This window comes from Raphanus sativus, unplaced genomic scaffold, assembly GCF_000801105.2.
Source record: "Raphanus sativus cultivar WK10039 unplaced genomic scaffold, ASM80110v3 Scaffold0130, whole genome shotgun sequence".
Taxonomy (NCBI): domain Eukaryota; kingdom Viridiplantae; phylum Streptophyta; class Magnoliopsida; order Brassicales; family Brassicaceae; genus Raphanus; species Raphanus sativus.
This window is the reverse complement of record NW_026615450.1, coordinates 22,656-49,375: the sequence shown is the minus strand read 5'-3', so window position 1 is coordinate 49,375 and position 26,720 is coordinate 22,656. Positions and strand designations below refer to the sequence as shown.

General features: G+C 35.8%; 7 protein-coding genes, 1 non-coding gene and 1 pseudogene across 10 annotated transcripts; 5 read left to right on the top strand and 4 right to left on the bottom strand.

Moving 5' to 3' along the window:
* Positions 1–41: 41 nt before the first annotated feature.
* LOC130501224 (FBD-associated F-box protein At5g18780-like) lies at positions 42–1,959 on the top strand. Of its 2 annotated transcripts, none has more exons than XM_056996114.1 (4): positions 42–308; positions 425–1,310; positions 1,382–1,525; positions 1,625–1,959. In XM_056996114.1, exons 2-4 carry the CDS (start codon positions 438–440, stop codon positions 1,907–1,909), a joined length of 1,302 nt encoding a protein of 433 aa, XP_056852094.1. In that variant the 5' UTR covers positions 42–308; positions 425–437; the 3' UTR covers positions 1,910–1,959. The 2 variants fall into 2 exon arrangements, with proteins under 2 accessions (XP_056852094.1, XP_056852095.1); XM_056996115.1 differs by having other exon boundaries at positions 405–1,310.
* A 94-nt stretch (positions 1,960–2,053) lies between these two features.
* LOC108847502 (uncharacterized) lies at positions 2,054–2,813 on the bottom strand. Its single transcript, XM_018620751.2, has 2 exons — positions 2,680–2,813; positions 2,054–2,418 (listed from the first exon to the last, which is right to left on the bottom strand). The coding sequence occupies exon 2, from the start codon at positions 2,395–2,397 to the stop codon at positions 2,221–2,223; it is 177 nt and encodes a 58-aa protein (XP_018476253.1). The 5' UTR covers positions 2,398–2,418; positions 2,680–2,813; the 3' UTR covers positions 2,054–2,220.
* Positions 2,814–2,840: 27 nt separating this feature from the next.
* Positions 2,841–4,066, top strand: LOC108847500 (NADH dehydrogenase [ubiquinone] 1 alpha subcomplex subunit 8-B). Its single transcript, XM_018620749.2, has 3 exons — positions 2,841–2,945; positions 3,073–3,287; positions 3,699–4,066. The coding sequence occupies exons 2-3, from the start codon at positions 3,097–3,099 to the stop codon at positions 3,829–3,831; spliced, it is 324 nt and encodes a 107-aa protein (XP_018476251.1). The 5' UTR covers positions 2,841–2,945; positions 3,073–3,096; the 3' UTR covers positions 3,832–4,066.
* Positions 4,067–4,561: 495 nt separating this feature from the next.
* On the top strand, positions 4,562–5,451 carry LOC130501221 (uncharacterized). Of its 2 annotated transcripts, XM_056996108.1 has the most exons (3): positions 4,562–4,711; positions 4,793–4,979; positions 5,070–5,451. In XM_056996108.1, exons 2-3 carry the CDS (start codon positions 4,829–4,831, stop codon positions 5,207–5,209), a joined length of 291 nt encoding a protein of 96 aa, XP_056852088.1. In that variant the 5' UTR covers positions 4,562–4,711; positions 4,793–4,828; the 3' UTR covers positions 5,210–5,451. The 2 variants fall into 2 exon arrangements, with proteins under 2 accessions (XP_056852088.1, XP_056852087.1); XM_056996107.1 differs by having other exon boundaries at positions 4,620–4,979.
* A 314-nt stretch (positions 5,452–5,765) lies between these two features.
* LOC108846667 (receptor-like cytosolic serine/threonine-protein kinase RBK2) lies at positions 5,766–8,418 on the bottom strand. Its single transcript, XM_018619872.2, has 9 exons — positions 8,235–8,418; positions 7,968–8,059; positions 7,443–7,871; positions 7,099–7,350; positions 6,836–6,990; positions 6,611–6,690; positions 6,383–6,518; positions 6,074–6,223; positions 5,766–5,987 (listed from the first exon to the last, which is right to left on the bottom strand). The coding sequence occupies exons 1-9, from the start codon at positions 8,300–8,302 to the stop codon at positions 5,805–5,807; spliced, it is 1,545 nt and encodes a 514-aa protein (XP_018475374.1). The 5' UTR covers positions 8,303–8,418; the 3' UTR covers positions 5,766–5,804.
* Positions 8,419–9,135: 717 nt separating this feature from the next.
* Positions 9,136–9,930, top strand: LOC108845968 (uncharacterized). The gene is made up of 3 exons (XM_018619172.2): positions 9,136–9,334; positions 9,444–9,489; positions 9,729–9,930. Exons 1-3 carry the CDS (start codon positions 9,197–9,199, stop codon positions 9,773–9,775), a joined length of 231 nt encoding a protein of 76 aa, XP_018474674.1. The 5' UTR covers positions 9,136–9,196; the 3' UTR covers positions 9,776–9,930.
* A 1,175-nt stretch (positions 9,931–11,105) lies between these two features.
* LOC108846828 (S-adenosylmethionine decarboxylase proenzyme 4-like) lies at positions 11,106–12,633 on the bottom strand. The gene has a single exon (XM_018620031.2). It carries the CDS (start codon positions 12,486–12,488, stop codon positions 11,439–11,441), a length of 1,050 nt encoding a protein of 349 aa, XP_018475533.1. The 5' UTR covers positions 12,489–12,633; the 3' UTR covers positions 11,106–11,438.
* Positions 12,634–23,600: 10,967 nt separating this feature from the next.
* TRNAD-GUC (transfer RNA aspartic acid (anticodon GUC)) lies at positions 23,601–23,672 on the top strand. The gene has a single exon. It is a non-coding gene; the product is annotated as a tRNA-Asp (tRNA).
* A 1,444-nt stretch (positions 23,673–25,116) lies between these two features.
* On the bottom strand, positions 25,117–26,667 carry LOC108846671 (pentatricopeptide repeat-containing protein At5g18950-like; annotated as a pseudogene).
* Between the last annotated feature and the right edge of the window lie 53 nt (positions 26,668–26,720).

Below are 26,720 nucleotides of genomic sequence, written 5' to 3'. Positions count from 1 at the left end.
ATAGAATCTATGCGTCTGTTTTACGTCACTTAACTTAAGGGCTTGACTACACACCACTTGTTGAGTTTGCCGTCAACAAGACGGTTGAAAAGTAGTTTGCGATCAATAAGAGTGCTTTGGCAAATGGTAATGGTTGATATTTTAATGTCGACGTTGACTGGACCCATTAACTTATTATGGGTATTGGGTAATGACTAAGAAATTTAAAAACTATACTTAGTCAAGAATAAGTTAAAGCTGCAATATGCATCCAACTTTGACTATAAAAACAAGAAAGGTCAAACATATCAAGAAGGGTTCAATCTCCGGTGAGTTGCTTTCTCCATACTTCTACTTTACTCGACTGATCTATGTTAACTGCAAAGTATTTATTGTTTAAATGATTGATCATTTGAATTTTTGAGGTCGTTTTCTCTGTTGAAAGTTAAAGAAAAGCTATGCAAGGAGGAAGAAGTGGAACAAGTGGTGAAGACAGGATCAGCATATTGCCTGAACCGTTGCTATGTCACATACTCACATTTCTTACTAGCAAGGAATCTGTTGGGACAAGTGTTTTGTCCTCTAGATGGAGAGATCTCTGGCTATGGGTGCCTAGACTAGATCTGGACAAATCTGACTTCTCAGAGGACAGCACCTGCTTGAGTTTCATCGATAAGTTTCTGAATTTCCGAGGTGAGTCCTACTTGCGTGGATTCAAGCTAAACACCGACAACGATGGTGATGAAGGTCCTTCAGTGGAGGCATGCCTGATGAGAGTGGTTAACAAGTGTAAGATTCAACAGTTCGAAATCGAGAATCACCTTGGATTTTGCTTCCTTGAGACGCCTTTGGTCTTTTCAATGTGTAATACATTGGTTAGCTTGAAACTCACCTTCGTGATCATGAGTGATTACGACCAGTCATGTTCTTTACCATGTCTGAAGACTCTGCACTTTGAAAAGGTCGTATTCCCCTGCGACGAGGTTGCAGAGGCACTTATCTCATCCTCTCCGGTTCTCAAGGATTTAAAAATGAGCCAGAGCAGATATGACTCTGTCCTAATCTTACGCGTCCGCTCCAAGTCACTAAAGAGCTTCACTCTGGAACGGACGGATACTGGTCGTGTTGAAAACAGTTTGGATACAGTTGTGATGGATACTCCGAGTCTCGAGCATCTGAATCTCGTAGATTACCAATACACGAGCTTCGAGATAGTTAGTATGAGTGAAACTGTCAAGTTTGATATCGACGTCGTGTTGTCCATCACTTGGGATTTTCTAACCTTTGTTTCACATGCTACAAACATGACCATCTCCAGGAGGACTCTTGAGGTATATATATCTCTTCACTTTTCCCTTGAGAGTTTCTACTAAATGCATGTTAACTTATGCTATTCTTGCAGTTCATCTATTATCACCTGGAAATAAACAGACGATCCAAGTTTCATGGCTTGGCTCGTCTTCGTGCTACTATCTTCTTAAACTCTTCTCCAGAGATGTTGCCCGTCATTCTTGAGGCATGCCCGAATCTCAAACACCTCACCTTGGTGATGATTCTTGCCTACTAACTACTTGTGCAAGTTTTGCAAACATAGATTCTTAACTTTCCACTCTCTCAACTTTGTTTTCAATGTGGTTGATTGCAGGAACTGGTTCATGATTTTCTGGTGACGGAAGGGACAAGTAGACTTTTGTCTCTACTGCCACCTTCTTTGGTATCCTCCCTTGAATATGTTGAGATCAAAAGCCCGATCACGGATAAAGCAACGGAACTGGAGCTGGTTAGATACTTTCTAGAGAACTCGACAAGACTAGAGAAGATTGTTCTGCGTTTGAACCAGTCTTGTCTGAGAAAACACAAACCGGGTCTGTTGAAACAACTCTTTGAATCTCCGAGATGCTCTGGTTTCTGTCAGTTTGTCATTATTTGACATCAAGATATTGGATTGATTTATACTTTATAAAGTCGCAAGCTTTTTTATACACCCCGAGTAGTAGTTATTTTGATGTATTACTTGACAATGATTGGTTTCAATAATGCAGAAAAAAAAAAACTATGATCTGAGATCGTTAAAGAGACCAACTTTCTTTATTTAGTTTTAAGAGTCAAAAGCAATACTCAAACTGAAACTTACAAAGTCTAAACCTCAATGTTGATTAAGAACTTGTTTGATTGAATAGTAACAATACTACTTGCAAAGAGATTGGAAAGCAATGAAACACACACAGCAGACAAAAAAGATCACTTCATCTTCTGCTCAGTGAAGAGGACATGGCGGTTGACACGAGGATCGTACTTGCGGAACTCAAGCTTCTCAAGAAGTCCCTTGCTACTCTTCCTCTTCACATAGAAGAATCCAGTTCCAGCAGCTGACACTAGACGGATGAACATGAACGTCTTCTTCCTCTTGTCCCCCATCTTCTCACTCTTCACAATACACTAAAAGATAACAAAACATCAACAAATCTCAATTTCGATATTTGCATCATCACGCCACCTAAAGATAACAGTGCAATCACAAACCTTTCCTAAACCCTAAACCCTAGATGATTCGATACATCGATGAAATGGACCAGGAATATAAAAAAAAAAAGCTTCCGCGAATCGCACAATGAAACATTGAAATTCACCAATTGAAAAATTTTAAAAAAACAATTACGGGAGATCAAACTCAGAGGTGGCGCAGCAGAAGCTTCTTACCTATGTTTGACGGACGGTGACGCGACGGCTGCGGTACAACGACGGGAGTGAGAAGAAGCAGTGATAATAATATAAGAAAAAAGCTTTATACATGCTTTTATTTTCTATTAAGGCCCATTAATGATAAATAGGCTGTCAATGTCTGATAGGCCCAATTTAGCCCATTGTTCTCTCACCTAAACTGGTTCTGTTTTCTCTCTCTCCACCATTTCGCGTTTGTAACTCAGTGGAGAAGGAAATATCCAAATCGATCCGTTTAAAAAAAGGTATGACGATGATCGTTATCTGCTCTTAGATTCTTCTACTCTGGATCGTTGAAATTTTGATTTTTCTTTTAATTAACCGGGAAGATTGCGATTTTGATTTTTTTTACCCTTTGGATTCGGGTTTTAGGGATTTCGAATTTTTTCCGGAGCTATGTCGAGTGCTGCTGTGGACGCGACGGGTAACCCGATCCCTACATCTGCAGTGTTGACTGCGTCGGCGAAGCATATAGGTTTAAGATGTATGCCTGAGAACGTTGCGTTCCTCAAATGCAAGAAGAATGATCCTAACCCCGAGAAGTGTCTCGACAAGGGTCGTGACGTCACTCGCTGCGTGCTTGGCTTGTAAGTATTATCTTCAAACCGTAGAGCTCATTGAGATAATTCTTTTTTTCCCTGTTATGATATTGTTGAATCTGGCATACACCAAGTAATAGAGTAACCAGCTGTCTCATTCAGACATAGTAGAAACAGATTCATACAATGCTTATGTTCACAACATCCTATTGTTTTTTTCTCTCCGTAAGTTAAAACTCGTAAAGAATTCAACTGCTTCCCTTGGAATGTTGGTTTAAGACTCCAGTTTTGTTGTTTAGAAGTTGTTTGCTCTTATAGCAATGAAGAAATTTTGAACATAATCAATCATAATCTGTTTCATTACATCAATTTGCATCGGTCAGACCGTAGATTAATGTTGTTGATTAAACATTGCGACATTATTTAGTTTTGTTGTTGACGGTTTGATGGATTCTGCAGGCTGAAGGATCTACACCAGAAGTGCCAGAAGGAGATGGATGACTATGTTGGGTGTATGTATTACTACACCAACGAGTTTGATCTGTGTAGGAAAGAGCAAGAAGCCTTCGAGAAAGTGTGTCCCCTGAAGTGAGAAGAATCACATGCTATTGTCATGTTTTTTTTTTTTAATTTGTAATCTCTTAATAAAGAAAAATGTTCATTTTTGAATGAGCTTTACTCTCTACTTCTTTTTGTTTTTGTCATCACCATTTTTTTTTTCCTCTTAAATGTTTTCAAAGACAAGGAAATGACTTTCACTGTTTGAAGGTTCTTTAAGCAGCACAGAATGAATTTCCGGATAAATAATCTTTTGTTTATGAGCTTTATCAGTTGTCGCTTCAAGTGTTTATCGCTTCAAGTGTTTATAAGATTCTTCATTCAGTTTCATCCAGACTTTTGTTGAATGATGGTAAGACAGAAACCTTGTGAATCTTCATCCCAGATGGTGCCTGAGATGAAAGGGAAGACAAGGCTTGAGCTTGTTCCAGTGGTGAGGCTTAGGGTTTTTGTTTGAGTGTTATGAGTTGGGAATAGGTTTATTCTTTTAGCGTGTCCATCATCATTGTTAAAATGTTTCACATTAGGCAATTAGTGTGAAGTTGAGTAGTGTTTGATACGTTTATACTTTATAGTTTTGTCACAAGCCCCATATATTTATTATTCTGGCCATCATGGTTAAATGGACTGACAAGAATAGTTCACCAGCCACCACCACCACTTAAAAAGTCATTTTCAGAATAGCATAGAGCTCTTCATAATGATGCTAGAGTGTCTTAAAAAGATCCATTTTTCCCCTTGATCACTTCAATCCCTGTCGTTCATTTTGTATGTAAACTAGTATTTAACGAATGAGATCCCTCTATCCCTATTGAGTCCAAATATTTTATAAAAAAATACAAAGGAGATACTTGAATACTCTCAGAGCTGCAGTTCCTAACTGAACGTGGCGTAATTGATCTGTTTGGGCAAATGTGATTTTCTTTCTTTTTCTTCCATATTATTATTATTATTTTTTGCTTTATCGAGTTTCTCTATCATCTCTCTCTTTTTAGCTTTTGATCACTCCACCGAGGATCAATCAATCATCAATGGCGTCTCCAACACCAACGAGAATCTGGTTCCGTGTATTGATCCTGATGGCTTTAACGGCCGTTTTGTTCTACGTCGGCCGACCTCTCTACTGGAAGATCTCCGCGACCATCCACGATATCCGCAACAACAAGCAATCCGTCAGAGAAGGTTCTTTCTCTTTCACACTCTCTCTCTCTCCAGTTGATTCTCTCATTTCTTTTTTCCCATTAATGCGATCGGTGCTGTTTTGGATTACAGGTATATCGCAGATCGTACAGGAGGCGCAGAGATCGGTGGGATGGTATCACGACGAGTCGGATTCTGGGTTCTTAGAGGTTCATAACAAGAAATCGAGAGTCTCCACCTCTCGGAGGCTTCTGTTCTCCGGAGATCAGTGAGAAAGTTTCACCTTTGACTTCTTCGAAATAATTTGTAGAATGTGTCGGTTGTTGTCTGTATGCATGTTTGTTCAGGTGTCGCCACTTTACAAGAACATCTTTATCAAGTTCTGTACGTCGACGTTTCGTAATTAGTATTCCGACAAATAACATATCTACTACATGATGTTCTTAATAAGGTAGATATGAAACTATAAAAAGTGCTTGTGAATTTCTGTTTATATAAGCTTTTGCTTGAAACTTGTCAAAACTTGTTTATAACAGAGTAAGTGCCTAAGGCTCGTGGATTCGAATCATTTGTCTCAGATTATCTAGCTGTCTGACTGGCACCGGTAGTTAGACCCCCAAAAATTAGTTGGTTGGATCACTGCCGACCAGCCGACCAGCCTACCAGAGGGTAACAAGAAAAAAACAGAGCATGTAAAAGATAAAAATGAAACAAATATAATTCATACATAAAAGAATGACATTAACAAATAATAGTTTTTTTTTGTCAAAGATTGAAGAAAATAGAAAGAACACAGCATCAAGATCATAATCAAATACATACGCTAATAGTACAACATAGCTGAAGCAACACTGAATCTAAGATGTTTCAAGAGTCGTTAGATGTTCCGAGGACAGTTTCCATGTGTCGATTAATATCGTTCAGATATCTTGTGGAGTTGTATTCTTCGTTATCCAATAGTTCTTCCGAGTAAGTCCTCTGCAGTTTGGAGTTTTGTCGTTGTCTTAGCTGGTCTAAGCTGCACTTGTCTCCCCTCAGAATCTCCACAATCTGTATATGTATTCACACTTCATTATATTGTTGAATAAAAGTGGTAACTAATTAAATGATGGAGTTGAATGTTTTATTATGCATGCCTGATTCATGTGAGGCCGGTTCATTGAAGTTTGGTGTATGCACAAGGACGCTATGAATACAAGACGTTCCAACTCTTCTAAGTCGTAGTCATCTCCCAAAACCGGATCAACAAGTTGTTTGATCTTGTTCTCTTTGATCAATGGCTTTGCCTGCAAGAAAATAGGTGGCTCGTGTTAGTAATTTCACAACAAAATAGATATAAGAATCTACTCACTATCAATTGGTTCTGAATCAAATCCAGGTCAAGTAAGTATGAGACAAGAATTCTATTTAGCTAAAGGTTCGAGAGAGGGTCAGACATCACATACCCACATTACAAGGCTATGTTGTGCACTGTCTAGGGCTTGTCTACCAGTAATAAGCTCAAGAAGCAGGACACCATAAGCATATACATCTGTCTTCTCGTCTACAATCCCGTGCATAAAGAACTCGGGAGGCAGGTAGCTGATCAATGAGTAATACGAGACTATATGAGATTTATAAATGAAACACAAGTGAATTCTGCGTATATGATCTATATCAGTAAGGATCCTGACCCGAATGTTCCTTCTATTTTCGACACGGTATGGTGAGTCCATTGATCTGGCAGCCATTTCGCCAGCCCGAAATCAGATATCTAAGAAAGAATTAACATGGATACGGTTTTGAGTTTGTTTCCAAAAAAAAAAAGGATACGGTTTTGAGTTCATTCTTGTTTCAAAATCATAACTTGGAAAGCAGGTTAGGTTATATGGAGATGGTAGCTTTCTCTTCATAAGTACCTGAGCCTCAAAGTTCTCAGTGAGAAGAATGTTAGAAGCTTTGATGTCTTTATGAATGATCCTTCTCTGACAACCTTCATGGAGATAGAACAGTCCCTCTGCTGTTCCCACTGCCACTTTGTATCTTATGCTCCAACTCAATTTCTCTTTCGCCTCTACAAAATGTTACAAAAGGTTCTTAATTAGGGTTTTGCTTTAATTTTTGTATTTTACTCCCAAAAGATTGCTTTGAAAACGTCAGTTAGAGAGAGATTTCTTTTTACCGTAGAGCAGAGAAGCGAGGCTTCCATTAGGAGATAGCTGAAGGACAAGATGCATTCCTCCTTCAACACAATATCCAATAAGCTTAGCAATGTTTGGATGATCTACATGAACTATGATCCCTAACTCCGACAGATAATCCATCGTCATCTCTTCAGCAGAGCCTCTAGTCAGTTTTTTTATCGCAACTATTTGCCCATCTGCCATCTGTCCCTTATACACTTCCGCGTATCCTCCTTCTCCAATCACATTCTCTGCCATAAATACTCACAAATTTCATGTTACGTTACTTCACATATAAACAAGTTGTTCAATGATTGAAAAAAATATAAGAAGGGTTTCGGACCACGGCTGAATCCATTTGTAGCGGTTAGAAGGTTCTGGAGAGAGTAGTTTCTCCAAGAGGGTTTGAAACAGAACAAGTCACCAGTGTCAAGAGAAGTAGCAGGTAGGACAGGGACCATGTTGTCTCTTATGCGTTTGCTTTTGCGTCTGGTCAGTTTAGGGACTCCTTTAAGAGGGGTGTTGAATGGCATTGCGGATGATCCTTTCTTGAGTAAACGGACGAAACGACCTCTCCATTGGCCGCTAGTGAGACCTATAGACGAATGATGGTGGTGGGAATGGTGATGAGGTTCTGATGATGATGAGTCTGACGTGCTCACCACGGGACATGATGTTTCTGATTCTATGCTTCTTAATAAGTCATCGTCTGATTCTGTTTTGCTGGGGTAGAGTTTTATGTTTTCTTCATTTGAACAGAATGATTGTAAATCTGGTGCAGAGGAAAGAATTTTCATGAAAACTTTTAGCACAAGGAACAACCAAGTCGGTTAAATATTTGGAATATATTGACCTAATTACTAATTACCATGAGAAGAGAAAGAATCAGAGAAGCCAGCTCGAGATCTTCTTGTTGAGAGAGGAGTTGCTTGTTTTCCACGATTCTCAACGTCTACATTGCTGCAAGATCACATGTTTGTATCAGAAAAAAATTAGTTACATTATAAATGAAATGACTTGCCAGACAAGGTGCACAACCATTTGCGGATCTTGTTCTGCGAGCAACGTTATATAACAACATATGTGTCTGAAGACAATTAAACTGTATCTCTAGATGTTTTGTAAAGAAATTTACCAGGAGGGAGACGAAGAAGAGGTCGTCGTGGAAGCAAGAGTTTCTGATGATTCTCTAACGCGTTCCATAAATTAATTGGAGCACAGAAGATGAGACAAGGAAGGGGGAAATAGAAGAAATGACTAAGGAAAGAGAAGAGAGAAAGACATGATCATTTTGATTTAATCTTACACCCTTATCTTCTCTGTTGTTATAACTGAAAATCCGCCTCTTCTCTTAGGGCCTTCTTCTTTCTTAATTTTAGATGAAATAAAAGTCCCATCTTTTTTTTCTTTCGAAATAGAAAATTCCCAGAGATTATCCTCAATGATTTGATCAACTTTTCTTTATCCTAAATTTAGAGTAACAGACTCATGTTTTCTCTAATGGTTGGAGATTGCTTTTATATTTTTTTCCCATGCACACAAAAAGCCAATTTTCAAGTGAAAAAAAAAATTTCAAAAGGAAAAATTAATAATTGTTATTTTTAGAGTGGATATTTATTTATTGAAACTATCCAAGAATATTTAAACTGTTTTAAAAAAAATTGTGCTAAATTTTTAATTATTTAAAATATCTATTGGATAAATAATAATTTAAATTTGTAGGATATTATGTGATGAGAATTTTCCGAATAACTCAATAACCCATGACTAAATGTTTACGCGGATGCCAGAGGTCACAAGCTCCCGCATTGGTGGGACGTTTTGTGGCAAACTCCATTCCCGGACAACCCGACAAAGGTTACCTGAACCCTGAAGTCATTAGAGACAGACATCAATCTTGTAGACTTGTAGTACTGTTTTTACCTTTTGACTTATATCTACCTGTTGAGCTTTTTAATTATAAGACCTTCTTCTTATATATAGATGGGCCTGGTTCTAAATAAAGCCCATTAGAAATAAATAAAAAGTGCCCTGATTTGTTAATATCTGAGAATCTTCTTCCTCCCCAACTGAAGAACCCAAATTTTCGCCGTTGAAATGGAGAAAGCGACGAAGAATCCCAATTCGGAGACGCAATCTCCTCCTCCTCAGCCGAATCATCAGATGGATGCAGACGATGACGATGAGAATGTGAAACAGCTCAAAGAGTGTTCTTCTCTCTACTTGTCTTTACAGGTTCGGTTCTTCTGTTTTCCCAGATCATCATCATCATCATCATCTCTTAGATTCCTTGTGTATTCCCCTAAATCATTTTTTTATTTTCTCCAATCTTTTTTTTTTGCAGGATTGTCTCGTTGAGAGCAATAGGGACTGGAAATCTTGCCAGAAACGTATGTTGCTCTCTCTATCTCAGGTTTTAGTTTTACTTAGCAAAGTTAAAATCTGAAAATCTGAGGGTTAGGGTTTTAGAGCTAGGGTTTAGGGTTGTTTAACCTAAGATACTGACTAGAACTGCGTAAGAACTAAGAAGTAATAACTGATGAGTTGATTGAATTGTCTCATGTGAAAGAGAAGACAGAGTTGGGCAAAATGTTGATAATCTTTTCTTGTTTGTGATTTTGTTGCAAAGACGTTCAAGCTTTGAAGGCATGCCATGAAAGGAAAACCAAGAAATGACAAGAGATGAAGAGAAGCCACACCTGATTTGGGGAGTGTTGTTGATTAGTCACTGCTATTACTATTTTAATAGTATCCTCTTATGTATACCGTTTTGTGAGACGGTTTTCTAACGATTGTTCCTGACTCTAGTTGAGTTTTTGTTTCTGAGATTAGTGGTTATTTCGCCGAAACAAATAGTAATGGTATATGCATTTCAGACAGCTAGGTTTCTTCCTAGTTGAGTTTGGTTCATTAGAGGCAGAGGATATCTCTGTTATTTCTCTCATTTTGATCCTTGTTAATAGAAAGTGATGAGAAGGGAATAAGTGAATGGAGACAGGACAGTGGGGAAGAGCAGAGAAGCTTCTCAAAACTGAGATTTAAGTTCATTTACTTCTGCATTTCTCTATATATCTTTGAAAACGTTGATTGTTAATTGATTGTGTAACAACCTGTCCTGCGGAACCACCTGCCCGTAGACCCAAGCTCACAGCGCTGCAGCGCACCGACCCCAACCCCTCCATTATGAGTTCTCACTAACTCCATAATTAGGTTGTTGGTGAGACTCGAACCCAGGTCCTCACCCTTTAACAGCATTCCCACAGGACAAGCTGTCACCAATTGACCTGCAGATCAATTGGTGACAGCTTGTCTTGTGGAATGCTGTTAAAGGGTGAGGTCGGGGGTTCGAACCTCACCAACAACCTAATTATGGAGTTAGTGAGAACTCATAATGGAGGGGTTGGGGTTGGGGTCGGTGCGCTGCAGCGCTGTGAGCTTGGATCTACGGACGGGTGGTTCCGCAGGACAGGTTGTTACAGATTGATTAAAGAGAAAACACGATTTAGTAATAAACTGTTACAAAGTGAAGTTTCAGAGTGGAAGTGGCTTTCACTGCTCAGAGAATATCTTAGTGCAGAAATAACAAAAACCGAGTTACGTTTTGCTACTGGACATAACGAGATTGTGGTTTACTTTTAGCCAATAATTGTCACGTGCGAACTGTATTTTTGTATGTTGGGATGGACAGGAGTTTACATGCGCGATTATTATAACTATATACTTATATAGAGATTATTACTTTCTTTTTGTAAGGTCAATAGATAAACTGGCCTAGAATATATCAGCGTGAGACTAATTAATTCCGACTTTAGACATGTGCTTGCCAACACCAAACTGAAACCGACAAAACATAACGAAACTTTTGTTGGTTGTAATTTCTCCTTTTCTACTTGGACCAAACCATGTATTACTAAGGCTACTATATTTTAAGTAATTATTCTTCTTAGATCTTAAGGTGATGAATGAATCAATTTGCAACCATACAAGTAAGAACAACTAAACCGTATAGCAAATGTCTGATAAAAGATATTTAAAATAAAAACAAACATAACAAAAGAAAAGAAACAAAGAAACAAACGTTTTTACCCTCTCTCGCCCACTAAAAATCTACAAACACTGAACCTCAAAAATGCTTAGGCGTGACATTTCCACAAGTGTAAAGTAAGGGTGCATGATCATCTATGTTCCCACTTATTTATCATTCCTTACCCAAGTCAACCAATCGTTTCCCTCCACGTCACCACCTTCCTTTTCTTTCTCCTCTCAACCAATTAAAACCTAAAACCCTTTTCTGTTCCTTTTTTTGAAAAAAAACTTTTCTGTTTTCTTCCGGCGAAAACTATCTCCGGCGAGGAGTGAACGACTGAAAAACAACCGTGCCCGATCCTGGAAACTCATCCATAAGCCTGCTCCGACACTTAAGACCGAGCTTCTTCGCCAACACACGCTCCACCCGCTTCGTCACCTCGCGGTCGTAATCCTCCCCGCCGTAAGTGGTGGCGATGGAGACGCAGCTCGGCCTGAAAACATCGATGGCGCGACTCAACACCTCCGCGATATCTCCACGACCGTCGTCGTGTAGAGACAACCCGCACTCGAAGCTCGCGTAGCTAAAACCGTCTTCCGGCGTGACGTGGATCGTCGAGTAACGATCTCCGTCGACTCCGTTCATCGAGTAGCCGCAGGGATCGAACGCGAAATCGCACACAAACGCGTTTTCGTTTATCGCGTCGATACCGCTCAGCCGCGTCATCTCTTTCCCTGCAGAATCATTATTCTCATCACCTTTCCGTCTGAAGAAGCTCAGGGCGTTGACTGGGTCAAGCTCCGTCATGCAGACCTCGACGACCACGAGTGGCTCGTCGGGCTCCACGTCAGCGCTGGCTGTAAACACGTGCCAAGCACGCGAGGGGTTATTAGACGGCGTCATGACGAAGGCTTTACGGTGACGGAGAGATTTCGGGAGGGAGTCTTCGACGATGACGACTTCGTCTTCGAATGAGGTGTGAGGGAAAGGCTGTGACTTGGGAAAGATGAAGCTGCCGCGTGAGTATCTACACGCGCGTAAGGTGAGGTTGAGGGTACGCGCGAGGTGGATGAAAGGTCGGATTGATTTGAGGAGTTGGGTGGTGCCGCATGTTTTGATGATGATTTTGGTTGGGTAGACGAAGAGGCTCGACTCGGAGAGGACGTAAGCGTCGAAGCTGTGGTTGGCTACGGCGGAGACCACCGTGCACTGAACTTGGGTTAAGACTTGGTCTAGAGATTCGAAGTCGATGAGACGGAGGCCCATTGGGCTTTTGTTGGTTGTTGAGGTGGTGGTTGTGTTGTCGTTGAAGAATCGGAGTTCGAGTCTTTTCTCGAAACCCTCGAACCCAGACACTGCCATTGCAAAGGTCAGAAGGAGATGTGGGAATGAAACAGAACAGAGCAGAGGAAATGTGTGTGTTTTGTGTTTGTGTGTAGAGAGAGGTAGTGGTGACTAGTGGAGGCGAAGTGGTACTTATATAAGGAGATGTTCTGGAAGGATAGAGAAGGAGGAGCATGCGGGGTTAAGAGACCAAGAAATCATGATTGCAGGCATAATGAAACGAGAAAGCTTAGGAGAGTTTTGTGTTTGTATGATGTGCATGTATCTGTGAATCTTAGTGTATGTGAGATATCAAGTAGTGTGCGTTTCTGATTCTGTTCTATTTTCTTGTGTTCTGTAATGAGAAAGGCCTACGGGTTATGACATGCGTTTCTGAGTCGTTTTTTTGGGTTAAATTGTCGTTGTTCATCATTTTACATTAGCTGGTTTGTTGATCCTTGTGAAAAATATTCTGTGATTTGTAAAACTGTTATAGAATTACGAAATGGATTTAATGTCATTTGTCGGTTCTACATTATTTTTCTGCAGCCAGTAACACTAAATTACTAGTATAAACTAGCCATCAATTTAGAAATACAAACTAGTTTTGCATTATTATGTTATCGGTGTAAACTGTATAGAATCGCTAAGTCATTAATATAGTCTCTTTCCAAATAAATGTTAGCAGTAAAATTTAATATCGCCTCAAAAGCTACTAATCATGTGATTTAAAGATTGGCGACATTAATTGATAGTTGAGAAAAGTAGAAGATGAAGATGACATAAAAAAAATTCAGTCGTTTATCATGGCATCCACATTGATCTGTTAGTCATGCGTTCAAAAATTTCAAGGTGAAAAGAATTTATTCAGATAAATCATTTTTGTTTGTGCCATAAACAGAACTGTCAATCAATTGTACGTTAGTTCATATCAAAAGATTAACTAGCTACGGATTAGGGTTCGGTATGGAGGCTTTGCCGGTTTCGAAGCTCCGACGAATGTGGCGGTATAACGGTGGAAGCGGCTGGGTTGAGGCGGTATCAACGGATGTCGATTGAATGGAGCAGAGTCCTCCACGTATCCCGATAGCTTCCTCATCGTCTTCTCCGTCTGGACCGTGTGTTTTTGTGGTTTGGGCCGAGGGCCCGTTGTAAGTTTTTTTGTGGCCCGTAGTTGTTTTGGGCTTATCTTTAGTTGGTTGGTTGTAATCGGGCTTCGGCCTTTTGTTGGGCTTGGCCCACTTATCTAATCTAAAACTTTGAGGGAAAAAAAAAAAAAGTAATAACCAAATCACATACATGTCCATTAAGAAAAGAACTGGGTCCAAATAAAAGGATATATAACCAATTGATGTAGGACCTTTTGTGAGAAGAAATGAACTGACCAAAGTTTGGACACAAACTCACTGATAAAGAGTCAACATTCAGTTTGTTCAAACTAGAAGGTCAAACCTCAGACTAAAACTATCAAGTCAAGCAAAGTGAATAACGTGTCCAAAAAGGATAATCATAAGAAATTCGAAAGAGACGATAAAGAGCATGAAAATATGAAGTCCAATCCGGATAATCTTACATTAGACAATTATTCTAAACTCAAAACACTTTTTCTGAACTTAAACTTAGGTTTATTTGTTATTGGAATTTCATGCAAAATCAAATATAAACAGTTCTATTCAGCTATAGTAAATTCAAAAAACCTATAGTTTCGACATGTATTAAGGCTCCTAAATTCTAACAAAAGATAAGAACGTACTGAAAAATGTAAAATTTTTGAATCTTAAACACGTAGCAAAAAAAGAATGAAAAATTGAATGTAGCAAGGAAGTCTTTTTTTTTGTTGGATAGAGAAATGATAAATCGTGTGCTAATTTGGTGATGATTTGGTTGGGGGCTAACTTTAGAAGGATACTTTACTAAAGTTTGAATCATGAGTACATTTGGTTGCATCAACATGAATCATTAAACATTTGCTCTTTGATTCATTTGACCACAACTAGCTCGGTCATATCCGAATGTGTATATATGTACATATATTAAATATAGCTAGGACCGCTAGAGAGGGATCAAGACTGCTAAAACATAATAAATAAAGTTGGAACATATATAGTTACCGACACCAAAAGAGAAAATGAGTATAGTTATATCATATAGAAAGATAGGAATTTAATCACGACAGACTAGTATACATCAATAGTTTCTCGTCGACGCCACTAGTTGGTGTGTTCAATCCCGATTACGATAATGATACGTTTCAATTTTTAATAGTTTTTGATTTTGAATAGTAGATAAAGTCTAAGGCCAACTCCAATCGCAGGAGAAGTCGGTAAGATAGTGACAAATTTAAAAATTTCTCTCTCCAACCAGACCGTAAAAAATCAATACCATTAAATCAGAATCATTCTTAAATTATGCTCTTAATGAATATTTTAAAGTTTTCCAAAAATATCATTAATTTTACAAACTATGATAAAACTCATTAATGATATTTGAGTCTTTTAGTTTTGGGTCTACAGAAATATATTTAAATAAATCAATAAATAATGGGCTTACACATATTTATAAAATATGCTACTATTACTTAATATAAATATTTTATGTTCAGATATTAGATATATATATTCTGAAACTAAATTAATAAAAAAATATTATGACATTATAATGTTATTTTCTTAAATCTATGTATCATAAAATTAATTTTAAATCTTAAAATAGAAAAATAGAAAAAATACAAACTTATAATAGTTTATTAATAACAAAAATAAACTAATATTGTCATATTAATAAGTTTTTATATTATCTTTTTATTTAGATGACATAATAAAAATATCATCAAAGTTTAAAGACCAAAAGTTTATGTAGTATTAAAAAGTATATCATTAATTTAATAAAAAATCAAAATACTATAAGATATTTTATGTTTTATTTGATCATTGGTATTAGATCACATGTTAATAATTAAATTTTGGATTTTACCGGGTTCTATCGGATTTTTAATTAACAATTTTTCATTAAATCTGAACTAGATTATATACATGGTACGGGTCTACCAGTTCAGCAGATCTAGGTCGAATATGAAAACACTTCTTAAAACTCAACATTATTTTCAAAAAACTTTTAAATTATATGTTCTTTAATAAAAATTATAAATTCATTCAAATCACTCTTGACCAAATATTTGTTTTATTTATTTTTATTTTGAAGAGAAAAACAAATAATAAAAATATAAGAACTCAATTGTTATGATTTGAAACAAAATAATAGTAATTTGTAAATTAATTTTCGGTTAATAAGTGAAAACAACCCGCGCTTTTTAGCAATATTTTATATAATTATAAATCTTTAAAATTATATAATAGTCCAAGTAAGAATTTCGGATAAAACATTGTTTAACTTATTACAAACACAAAACGGTTGTATGACGCATTTTACATTTTGCCATACTGTACACACTATTACAAACCCTCATAATTGAAACTTGATCATGTTACGGTTTATATAATTAAAATGAATAATAGTTAATCTTTATACTGAAAAAACAACAAAAAAAATCCGCCCGTTCAAGAGCGGGTCAAAATCTAGTACGGCATTATTGTGTGATTCTTTTTTCGCTACAAAACTTTTTTTTCAAAACTTTTTTTTGTCAACTGTTTATTTAAATATTGTCTAATTATATTTAATTACACTTGATTTATATTACATTTTGGTAATTGCATTAGTTATTTTAAATAAAAATAAATATACCATAACTATTTTATTATCTTGTAAGTGTATTTAATATAAACTATTAATTTATATGAAAATTAATTTAAAACATTAATTTTTTTAATCTAAACTCAGAAAATGAAATTATGAAATTAAAATTAATAGTTTGTTATATAATATATTTATTTTGAAAACTATTAACATTTTAATATATCATTTTGTTATTTAATATATCTATATATTAATAAGTAGATATTAAAACTATTAAAAACTAAAAGAATATTAATTAATAATACAATAATAAAGAATATTTCTTTTAGTGTAATATTTGGTGTTATGGTTGGAGATGCAAAAAATTCAGTGCTAAAACTACATTAAAATAATGTGATTTTGATATTAAAATAGTGTTATGGGTTGGCGATGTCCTAACCTAATATATTGTGGAACGGTTATATAGTTTGAGTTCGAATCCATTTTAACCGATAATGTAATTATTTCCAAAGAAATTCAAGTTCTCTTATTAGTTTTTTTTCTTTGTTTCTCTAGCTCTTCACACAATTAAAGTTATTGGGTGTATACAACTTATTGTATATTTAAATAAAATTTTATGTGATTCTATTGAGTGTATATAACTTATTGAGTTTTTAGTTAAATTAGTATCTCGATAAATTAATAATCTTTATAAATTAATAAAAAATTATAGTTTTGGTGTGTCCCAATATTATTAATTTATAAAAGTTTTACTGTTGTAGTTCGAATTGGTTACTATCCAAATGAAAACGGTGTATCAATACTAGACACACTTATAAACAGGAAATTACCAAATAAAAACGATCAGGCGTGGCATTTTGATAATTATATAATACTTTCCTTTTAAATTTTAATTAGGACTGAATGAATGAATGAATGCTTTCGTTACGTGACCCCAAAAGTGCCCTTGCAACATCATTTCTAGCTTCCATGCAATTTTGTCTAACTGTGTGTCCGGCATTATCATTATCCATTATTTTACATGGATGTCTTTATATAATGTGTCAAAAGTCATTCGATATGTATGTACATACACCACACGAAAGTATAAAACATACCCAAATTGAGTTGAGTGTACTTTGTTTTTTTAACATTTAGTTTACTCTGTTTAGAGCCAACTTTGACTCAAATTGTTTATAACGGAACCAAACATAATTTGGGGTAAGTTGAAAAAGAATAATAACCAACTGCTGATACCCAGATATATCACTACAAGAAAAAACTGTAAATAACCACAACTTTGCCACAAAAAAATTTGTGACTAGAGTTTTACAGCTACAAATAGCCACAAAAATAGCCACAATATTTAAAACTCAAAATCAGTAGCTATTATGCAGATTTTTGTGGCTAATTTAGCTACAAACTACACTTGTGGATTTTTGAAGATATATAGGCACAATTAGCCACAAAATAGTTTGTAGAAACTAAAAATACACTATTAACCACAGAATAATTTGTTGAAATTTTTAGATACAATGTAATTTATGGCTATTTGGAGAAAATATAAACCCTGAATTTACCCTAAACGCTAAACATACTCCAAAACCTAACCATTTATCTTAAATCAACTCTTAAATATAAACATCAAACAATAAGTTTAATGGATCCTCCGTTTCCAACATTTTCATATTTACATCTTAGACTCTAACCTACGAAAAACGTATAAACAATATATATATATATTTTCTAAAATCTAAATTCTTACTTGTAAAATCTAAATATAGATAATATGCCAGACCCAACATTTATAAGAACTAAAAAAAACAAATCAAGTCTAGTCAAGAAAATCCAAACACTTATAATATATTTTCCCAAATCTTAATTACAAACCTTGAACCTGACCCTCAAACCCTATCTCCAAACATAATACTAAAACTCCAGACGAAATTTTAAAGTTGATTCAAACATAATACTAAAACTCCAAACATAATACAATCATCTGTGTCTATTTATTAACCTTAATAATTCTCAAACATTAGACGTAAGATATAACTTTACCCTAAAGAGACGTATTAATATAACATTAAAAGCAATTGAATTATTTTCCAGATGAAAAAAGCAATTGAATTATGTTCCAGATGAAAAAAGCAACTGAATTCTTATTGGCTGATAAAGAAAAGGCACGGATCACTCTAAAATGAATATCAACCATTGAATGTGTTATGATCTAATGGACACAGATGATTGTGCTTTTCGCTTTTTTCTTTTCTTCTTTCAAGATATCTGTTTATCCTTCGTCTCTTTTTATCTCCATAAACAACTATGTTTCTCCTCACTCACAGAAAACAACGACAACAAAACTAAGAAACCATCGTCGTTGGTGCTTCTCAGCCAGAGCCGTCAATAAATAAGATTATTCGTCGATGAACCCTATGTCAGAACGCGAATCATTTACTCTCTCTCGGTCTCACCGTCTTCAAGCCATCTCGCGTTTTGGGGCTCGTTGACCTTCACAATCTGCTCTGAATCTGGCTTAAGAAATCGATTCAACCCGAGACGATGATACATGCTTAAGAGAATCCGTTGTGGAAGTGTGATAGTCAGTCTCCTCTCTGCAGTTGCAGTGCAGCAGTGGTGCTTGCAGTCGTAGCAGCGGTGGTGGAAGCGAAGAGGCGGCGGTGAAGATGCGGAGAAGATAGACAATTTTGTATTAGGTTTAGGTTTTATTATTTGGTTTAGTTTTTTCCCGTTTTTTTAGTAAACCAGATGTAATTTTGTAAACCAATTTTAGTTTATAAAACCAGATTCTTTTTTTGTAACACATACAAACCAAATTCAATTTACAAATAAAATTTTCATTGGCAAATCAATTTAATTTGTAAACCCATTTTATATACATATATATATATATATACACATATATTTATATTTTGTTTTGTGATTTATATTTTTCATATTTTTGAACAATTATATACTAGCCACAGTTTAGAATGTTAATTTTGTGGCCAAAATAGCTACTAATATATTTGAAGCTATTTGTAGTTATTCTCTACAAATATCGTTTGTGGCTATGCCGTAGAATGACGGCAACAAATAGCAACACTTTTCTGATAGCCACAAGCCTATACTCAACGAATTATTTTTGTGGCTCTTTGTAGCTATCGACCAAATAGCCACAAAAATCAGTTAATAGCCACAAAAAAATTGTAGCTATTTTTGGTTTTTCTTGTAGTGTATGTTAATTTCTTTAACTTTGTAGGAAGAATGCAGATCAATTTTTTTGTCTCCAAATTGATATATATTAATGAAAAAGACATACATCTTTAAACGTTCAAAGAAGACAGACCATCTGGATCACCAAAAAACGACCATCAGCCTCTAACCACTACCAAGAATACTAAAGTCACCAAATGCCTCCTAAAACCACAAGAGCCAACCAAAAAAAAACCTTCTACTCTACTGGACAGAGATGCTTCTTTCATTGACAAAGAACTTGTCAAGCCATGAAGATCAATTACATTATATTTTCACATAAAATTATTTTTCTTTTGGTTAAAAAGTTAAATATTATTAATATTTTACCAAAATGGATAAGCAGAAAAAGACAAAACAAGGAGGAAAGGTTTAGGGGTAGGAAAGCATTATGACCACAATCCCACAAGTAGAGAGCTGCACGCGCATCCACCAATCGTTTCTCTCACTTGTCTCTTCCATCACTCCCACACCTACACATTCTTATTTGCTAACCAAATAATTCATCAGATAATAAAAGGAATAGAATATTCCAACCACATCTTAGTTGCACAATAAACAATTTGAAATATTACATATAACTAACCCCTTATATCAATTAGTTATGTAAAATGGAACTATATGCATAGTGGATCACTCCAAGCGTGCTAAATGAACTTAATTATCTCTATAACCTCTTAGATACGAAAACAAAACAAATAATAACAAAAACGTATACACAGGATAATGGGAAAGATCAGTGGGACACAGTTATATTAACCATCGTTGTAAGAAGTTCATCGCTTTAACCAAAATAAAAAATAAAAGAATTATCGCCAAACCCCCCGATAATTCAAGCATGGCATGTCTTAGTAGTCTTGGATACAACATATGTTGTGGGTACAAGTCCTCTTCTCAACATATGTTGTGGGTCATCAATTTGGAAGGAACAGTCGATGTGGAAAAGGGCCACATAGAAGAGGTGAGAATCTTACACCATCATTGGGAATGTGCCCTAGTTAGAGAACAAAAGAGGAAAATAGACTCCACAACTAACAAATCCATTTCTTAAGATAGTGACATGTGAACATGGTGGCCCTAGTTACGTCACTCCTCTAGGTGACAACTACACTTATGTTTGGTACGTTTGTTGTTTATTTAACATGTCATATGTCAAAAGGATTATTTAAAATTATACATAAGACCATGATTAATCCCAATATCTTAATCGAGGTTTTTAGCTTCGCGTAAAAAACGGATTTTAACTAAGAAAAGTTAAAAACCGTCTCTTAAATAAGAGATATGAAAACTGTCTCTTAACTAAAAATATATATAAAAAAAAAATATCAAATCATGAATTAAGAACTCCGGTTAAAAAACTGGGGTTAATTATGCCCTAAGTAATTTCGGATGATTTAAGCATGATTGTTAGTAGATTAAGAAAATAGTGTATTAAATACATTCTCATTGGTCATCTACTTGTATGTAAGTGTATAAAATAGGATGTCAAATATTATATATATATATATATAGTTTAAAACAAGCGAATTTGGACGTATTTTAAATCTAAAATTTTAATTAAAAATTTCAGTGTTTACTATATAAAGCTCTCACTTTAACTAAATATTACTAATGGAACATAGACTTTTTTCTTTTGTGCACAGAACATAGACTAAAAATGGGAGTAGGGGAAGCTGGTGCTAATGAGGATAAATTGAGTGCTACTGTATCATGCGCGCACACAAGTTTATATCGAAGAATAATTAACCAAAGAGACCCACTATCTTTCACATACCATATGCTAATTCATCAGTATCCCATGCTGTGCTCCCAATAATCTATCTCATTATCTTTTGTAGTAGTTTTCTTGTGAGGTTGTTGGGTACATATGAGGCAATTTATTATTCGATGGAAATCATTCCCCGTGCCTCTTATGCTATGTTTATCTCTCTTTTATTATAAACATTACAATGATTATATCAAAATTTATTATTTGAGAACTAGAAAGAAAAAAAAAAAGAAGGAGAGGAAAAAATCTGATGGACCCTTATGGTCTCTCCACGCAAGAATCATTTCAGTGAAAGGGCTAATACATGCATGCATTATACTTTCGACTCCTGGACCAACACTTGCTTCATTACTTCAATCGCTGGTATATATAATTTTATTTTTAAAAAGTTGACACAATAATAAGACGTGCTGGCGTAAGCATGCATCATCTCTTTGTCATATTGTGCAAATCTAACAAGACATTATCATATTCGACACTTTTGTATGGATCGAGAGATTCGGTTCGGTCTTTGTTTTCTTAGTTAATAAGACAGCTGATGATGAGAGAAGGGTGAAGCATGGAGGCCATCATGTTCCCTCTTCCCTGAACTCTCTGTCCTCTTCAAAAGGTAACTGGTTCTTTCTTTTTAGTTTACTTCATGTACAGTTGGTACATTAGAATCATTTCCATATCTAAGCTACTACTGCCTATATATGAATATATAACTTCTGACATCTCAAATCGCGGTATTTAATTATTTTTTATTATAAATGTTAATCTTGGGTTTTCGTCTAACAGAGTATATATGGTGTGCCAAAAAGAAAATCAACTTTGGATTTTGCAACGAGGAGTGCTAGCTGCTTCTAATTAACGGGATCAGGATTATCAATATATATCTTGGAACTATAAATTATATTCTCTCTGTTTCATATTAGACTATGTTCTATCCTAATGTACATATATTAAGACATTTATTTTTATCAAAAGAATCAATAAAATATAATATAAAATAATTTATTTAATTATAAATAAAAATACAATTGACTATGTTTTTGATAAAATTAAGTTATCTATATTTGTGCAATATCATCTATTATGAAATAAAAAAAATTCTCTAAAACTTTATCTAAATTGAAACATTAGGAGTATATATGATGCATTGACTAATATAAAATTTTCTTTTTCGAAAAAGGGCTTACTAATATGAAGTTAATTAGTTAATTATCGTATTTTGTACATTTCTTACAAAAGAATCTTGGTTTGGTGCTGCATATAATTAGATAAATAAACATATGCATGTATCTCTCATAATGACTTTTTGGTGCAGTGTTATGGAGTATTTATCTTAGGTTTGGCTTGTGAGCTAGGTTAATGATCAAACCCTTATAGTAGTGACAATCACAATGTCATGTGAATATCTACTCAAAACTTAAAGAGTTTAAAAGAACAATACATAATCATTAAATCAATTTAATTAGATGTTCTGTAGTTTTATTAATCAACGATGGTTATATCACATGAGCTTTTAGTTTTCGATATATGTATGTACTTAATTTATCATATACTTTTTTTAAAAAAAAAATCTCTTGATGGAAAATAAGATTAATACATGTGACAAACCTTATTAGACATGTTCATTTTCATACAGCAATTCTGAATATATTCCCACATCTCTGAAGACTTTGGGATGTTATTTTATTTGCATTTATCAGAAATTTATATTTTGAAGGCAAAAAGGAGGAACCTATACATACATGTTGATGATGTTTTCAGGGATATGAAGAATTTGATAGGGAAGGGGCACATTGATATGACAGTGTCTCCAAATCAGAAGCCCCAACTCCTATTGCAATAAGAACATATGTTTGGGTTTTAGGGTTTCACTTTTTAACTCTGTAACGTAGACAAATCATAAGCATATGGTCTAAGCAAATATAGGTGGAGAGAGACCTTAGACACATATATATATGCACTCTAGATATTGCATTTTTTTTGGTCAACCATATCCATTCATATTGCATTTATTTGTTGCTATTGAGGAATAAATTAATTAGGTTTGTTTCAGGTCTAACAAATCACAGAGAAAAATATGATATTTGCTTGCGATACGTATACTAATAGTAATTGTATTAATATTTGACGTATGACTCAAACCATTGTATCTCTTTCTTTTTCTAAACCATTGTATCTCATTATCTACATGATGCATCTCAAGAAAAATTATACGCATATTTGTCAATTCTACTTAGAAATTGCAAACACTTTATCTTGTATTTTAACTGGAAAAGTTGATCTTGAATAAACTAAGAAGACCTATAAATTTAACTGAAAATAAAAATAGAATAAAATAATGGAACCATTAAGCGAAAAAATGAGTTTGTTATATAAATAAAAGAGATTGTAGCAATTTGTGCGACTGAGATACACCAACACACATTTAATATAATTATCTTTTCAAGTTTCAAATGCTCAACAAGGTCGTTGTAGTATAGTGGTAAGTATTCCCGCCTGTCACGCGGGTGACCCGGGTTCGATCCCCGGCAACGGCGCTTAACTTTTTTTTCCTTGCTCCAAAAAAAAAAAATTTCTAATCCTCGCTGCTGGGTCACGATCACTTGATATCCCAACAAGAAGAGGATGGCCCAACAATATTCGAAATGACTTAATAGTTTAGGCCTTAATTAGATTCACTCTTCTTCTGAATTGTGGATGTGAGGTCCAATCTGTTTTACTTTAGTTTCTCTTGAATTGCTGAAATTGAGCGTCTTTCTCGAAGGAATGCATGCAGAATGTTCTGTCTGGAAATTGTAGTCTCTTTTCTTTTTACGCTCTGGAAGAAGCCGAGAAGAATTTCTTTCGGGAGATAAGGTGAGGCTGAACCAAAATGCTGATCAAGCTGTACAGTTAAGCATTAGAGTAAGTCAATCTGCTTCCTCTCTTGTCTTTGTGTCAATCTTAGATCCCTTGAGCTAACGTTGTAGGCAAAGAAAAGGTTTACTGCATTGTGCAATTCTTGTTGAAGCAAAAAGTCAGGCGAGAAATATTGCTGTGTGCAATTATTTGAAGACCACTTTTGAGTTGCTAGAATGTTTATAGTTATTTCAGTTTCATTTTGAGTAGGACTCGATCAAGAATATTTCAAATTTTCAAGGTAACATATCTTGTGGATGAAGTTATTATCATCAGATTCTGAAGATCAATTATTTGTGTGCTTTACAGATATTTGTTGCCAATCCTAATACGCCCACAAGAAGTGAAGATCATCACACACTACTGCCTTGACTATTTTTGATATGAAGATTGTGCTTTTGTACGTAATCTTTGAAATGGATAACACACCTCCTAGGCCTGGGCACAAAAACCGGACCCGAGGACCCGAACCGGAACCGACCCGAAAAATCAGGGTATCGGGTCTACTCGGTTCTTCAGAAATAACCGTTTGGGTCCTAAACTGTTGTATCCGAAGAACCGGTATCCAACCCGACCCGAACCGAAAACCGAATGGGTATCCGAAGATATCTGAAATAAAATATAGATTTCAAAATATTATTTATAATTATATGTATAATTATTTTAATTTTAATTATAAATTTAATATATTAGTTATTTTCAATAATTTTGTGTATTTTCGGATAAAATATTGTAGTTTGGATAGAAGTACTTAAACAAAACTGTGTCAAATGAGTATTTTTGGTTATTTTTTGGTACATCTGAGTAGTTTGGATACAAAATACCCGAACCGAATCGGGTAATATGGTTATTTTGGGTACTATTATCCGAACCCGTTACGGATACATTGGTTATTCGGTTATTTTCAGGTTCCTTTACATCAGAACCGAACCCACCCGAACCCGGAAAGATCCGACTCGAACCCGATCCGAAATTTTATAATACCCGAATGGGTTTTAATTTCCAAACCCGAAAAACCCGATACCCGAAAGAACCGACCCGTACCCGAATGGGTACCCGAACGCCCAGGCCTAACACCTCCCTTGTAGCTCTCACTCAATGCAACCTTCTTTTTTTTGGTTTTATTTCGAATCAACCTAATGTTACTTTTTTTTTTTTTTGTGAATCACACAAGCCACCCAACAGAGTTAGTTTCTTTCACGCAATCTCTAGAATCTTATTTAAGGAAGCTGCAACAGAATCAAACATCTTCAGATTCCTTATCTTATGCAGTGCATCAAAAGTCCTACCAGAAGGCTTCAGACCTAGGGCCTTGAGCTTCTTAAACAGATCAATCCCTTTCTCAACTTTATTCTCCTTGCAAAACCCTTGAACCAAAGCGTTATACGTGATTGCGTCGGGTGCCACTCCTGTTTCAGACATTCTCTTGAAAAAACTCAAACTCTTGATCTGCTCTCCTATACGAGCACAACCCCGTGATCATCGTATTGCAGCTGACCGTTGTTTCTCCATAACCCTCTCTAAGCATCTCGCTGTAGAGTTCCCTAGCAAGCACAGCTTCGCCTCTTTTCAAGTGCGCGTGTACCATCACATTGTAAGTGAACTCGTTAGGTCGCATCCTTTTCTCTACTATCATCTCAAACCACAGCTTCCTCGCGCTCCCGAACCATCCCATCTCGCATAACCCGTGGATCATCGTGGTGTAGAAGACTCTGTCAGGTCGTAGCCTCTCTCTTTGAGACTCTTGAATACACAAAAAAAGCCTCGTCCTGCTTCTCGTTCTTACACAACCCCTTTATAACCTCCTGGTAGGTGTAAACACTTCCACGCAATCATGATATGAAGAATCAAACACTGTATCCTCACAACATCAAACTCAGACTCTGCCATTTCCTAGTGAAGCTCCCATAAGCGATCGAGTCCCCTCGCTTTCAAGCATCCTACTAGTAAAACAGAGTTGCAGGTTGAAGCTTCAGGGACAGTTCCCATCTCTCTCAGTATAGTATACACTTTGATACCTTCATCAACCAACAACCAACCCATCTCCACAAAGACACTTCACGTTACCTCTCCAACAACGCTTACCTCCGGGTTTAAAACCAGTGGAATCGAGAAAGCCTTTCGCAGCTTTGACTGCTTTTGCATCCAAAAGAGCACCAAAGAGAAGGTTTAACGAGACATGATCAAGCTTGTAATCGAAGCTGGAGCTAAGCCATCGAAAGAACCAGAGAGAAAAACATAACATTGCGGTTCTGTAATGCCAAGAGTTCCCGGAAAAAAAAAACAGAGGATCTTGCGAAATCAAACGAGGGAAAATAACTCAGATAACAGAGTTTGCCTGCCATCTCCGTCTCTCTCTCTCTCTCTGATGATCGTAGAGACGGTTTTAGCCATTCCCGTATTGTGCAAAAGCTCATCGGAGTTGGATTCACTCTCTCCAGAGAAGACTCGAGGGTTAAAAGTCCGTATCTGGTTCTGTTTCTAATGAGATTGATGAGATACGACTGACCTCTACTCATGGCTTTAACTCTGACTCGGATTCAAGTGAGAAAGTCAAATACTTCACCGGAACCCTAGATTTGGATCTTCCTAAGGAGATTGAAAGGTTCTTGCTTTTTCCTCTTTTTTTTTTTGGGTTGCTTATTAATGTAAAGTTTTAAACTTTTTTATTACAAAACAAAACATAA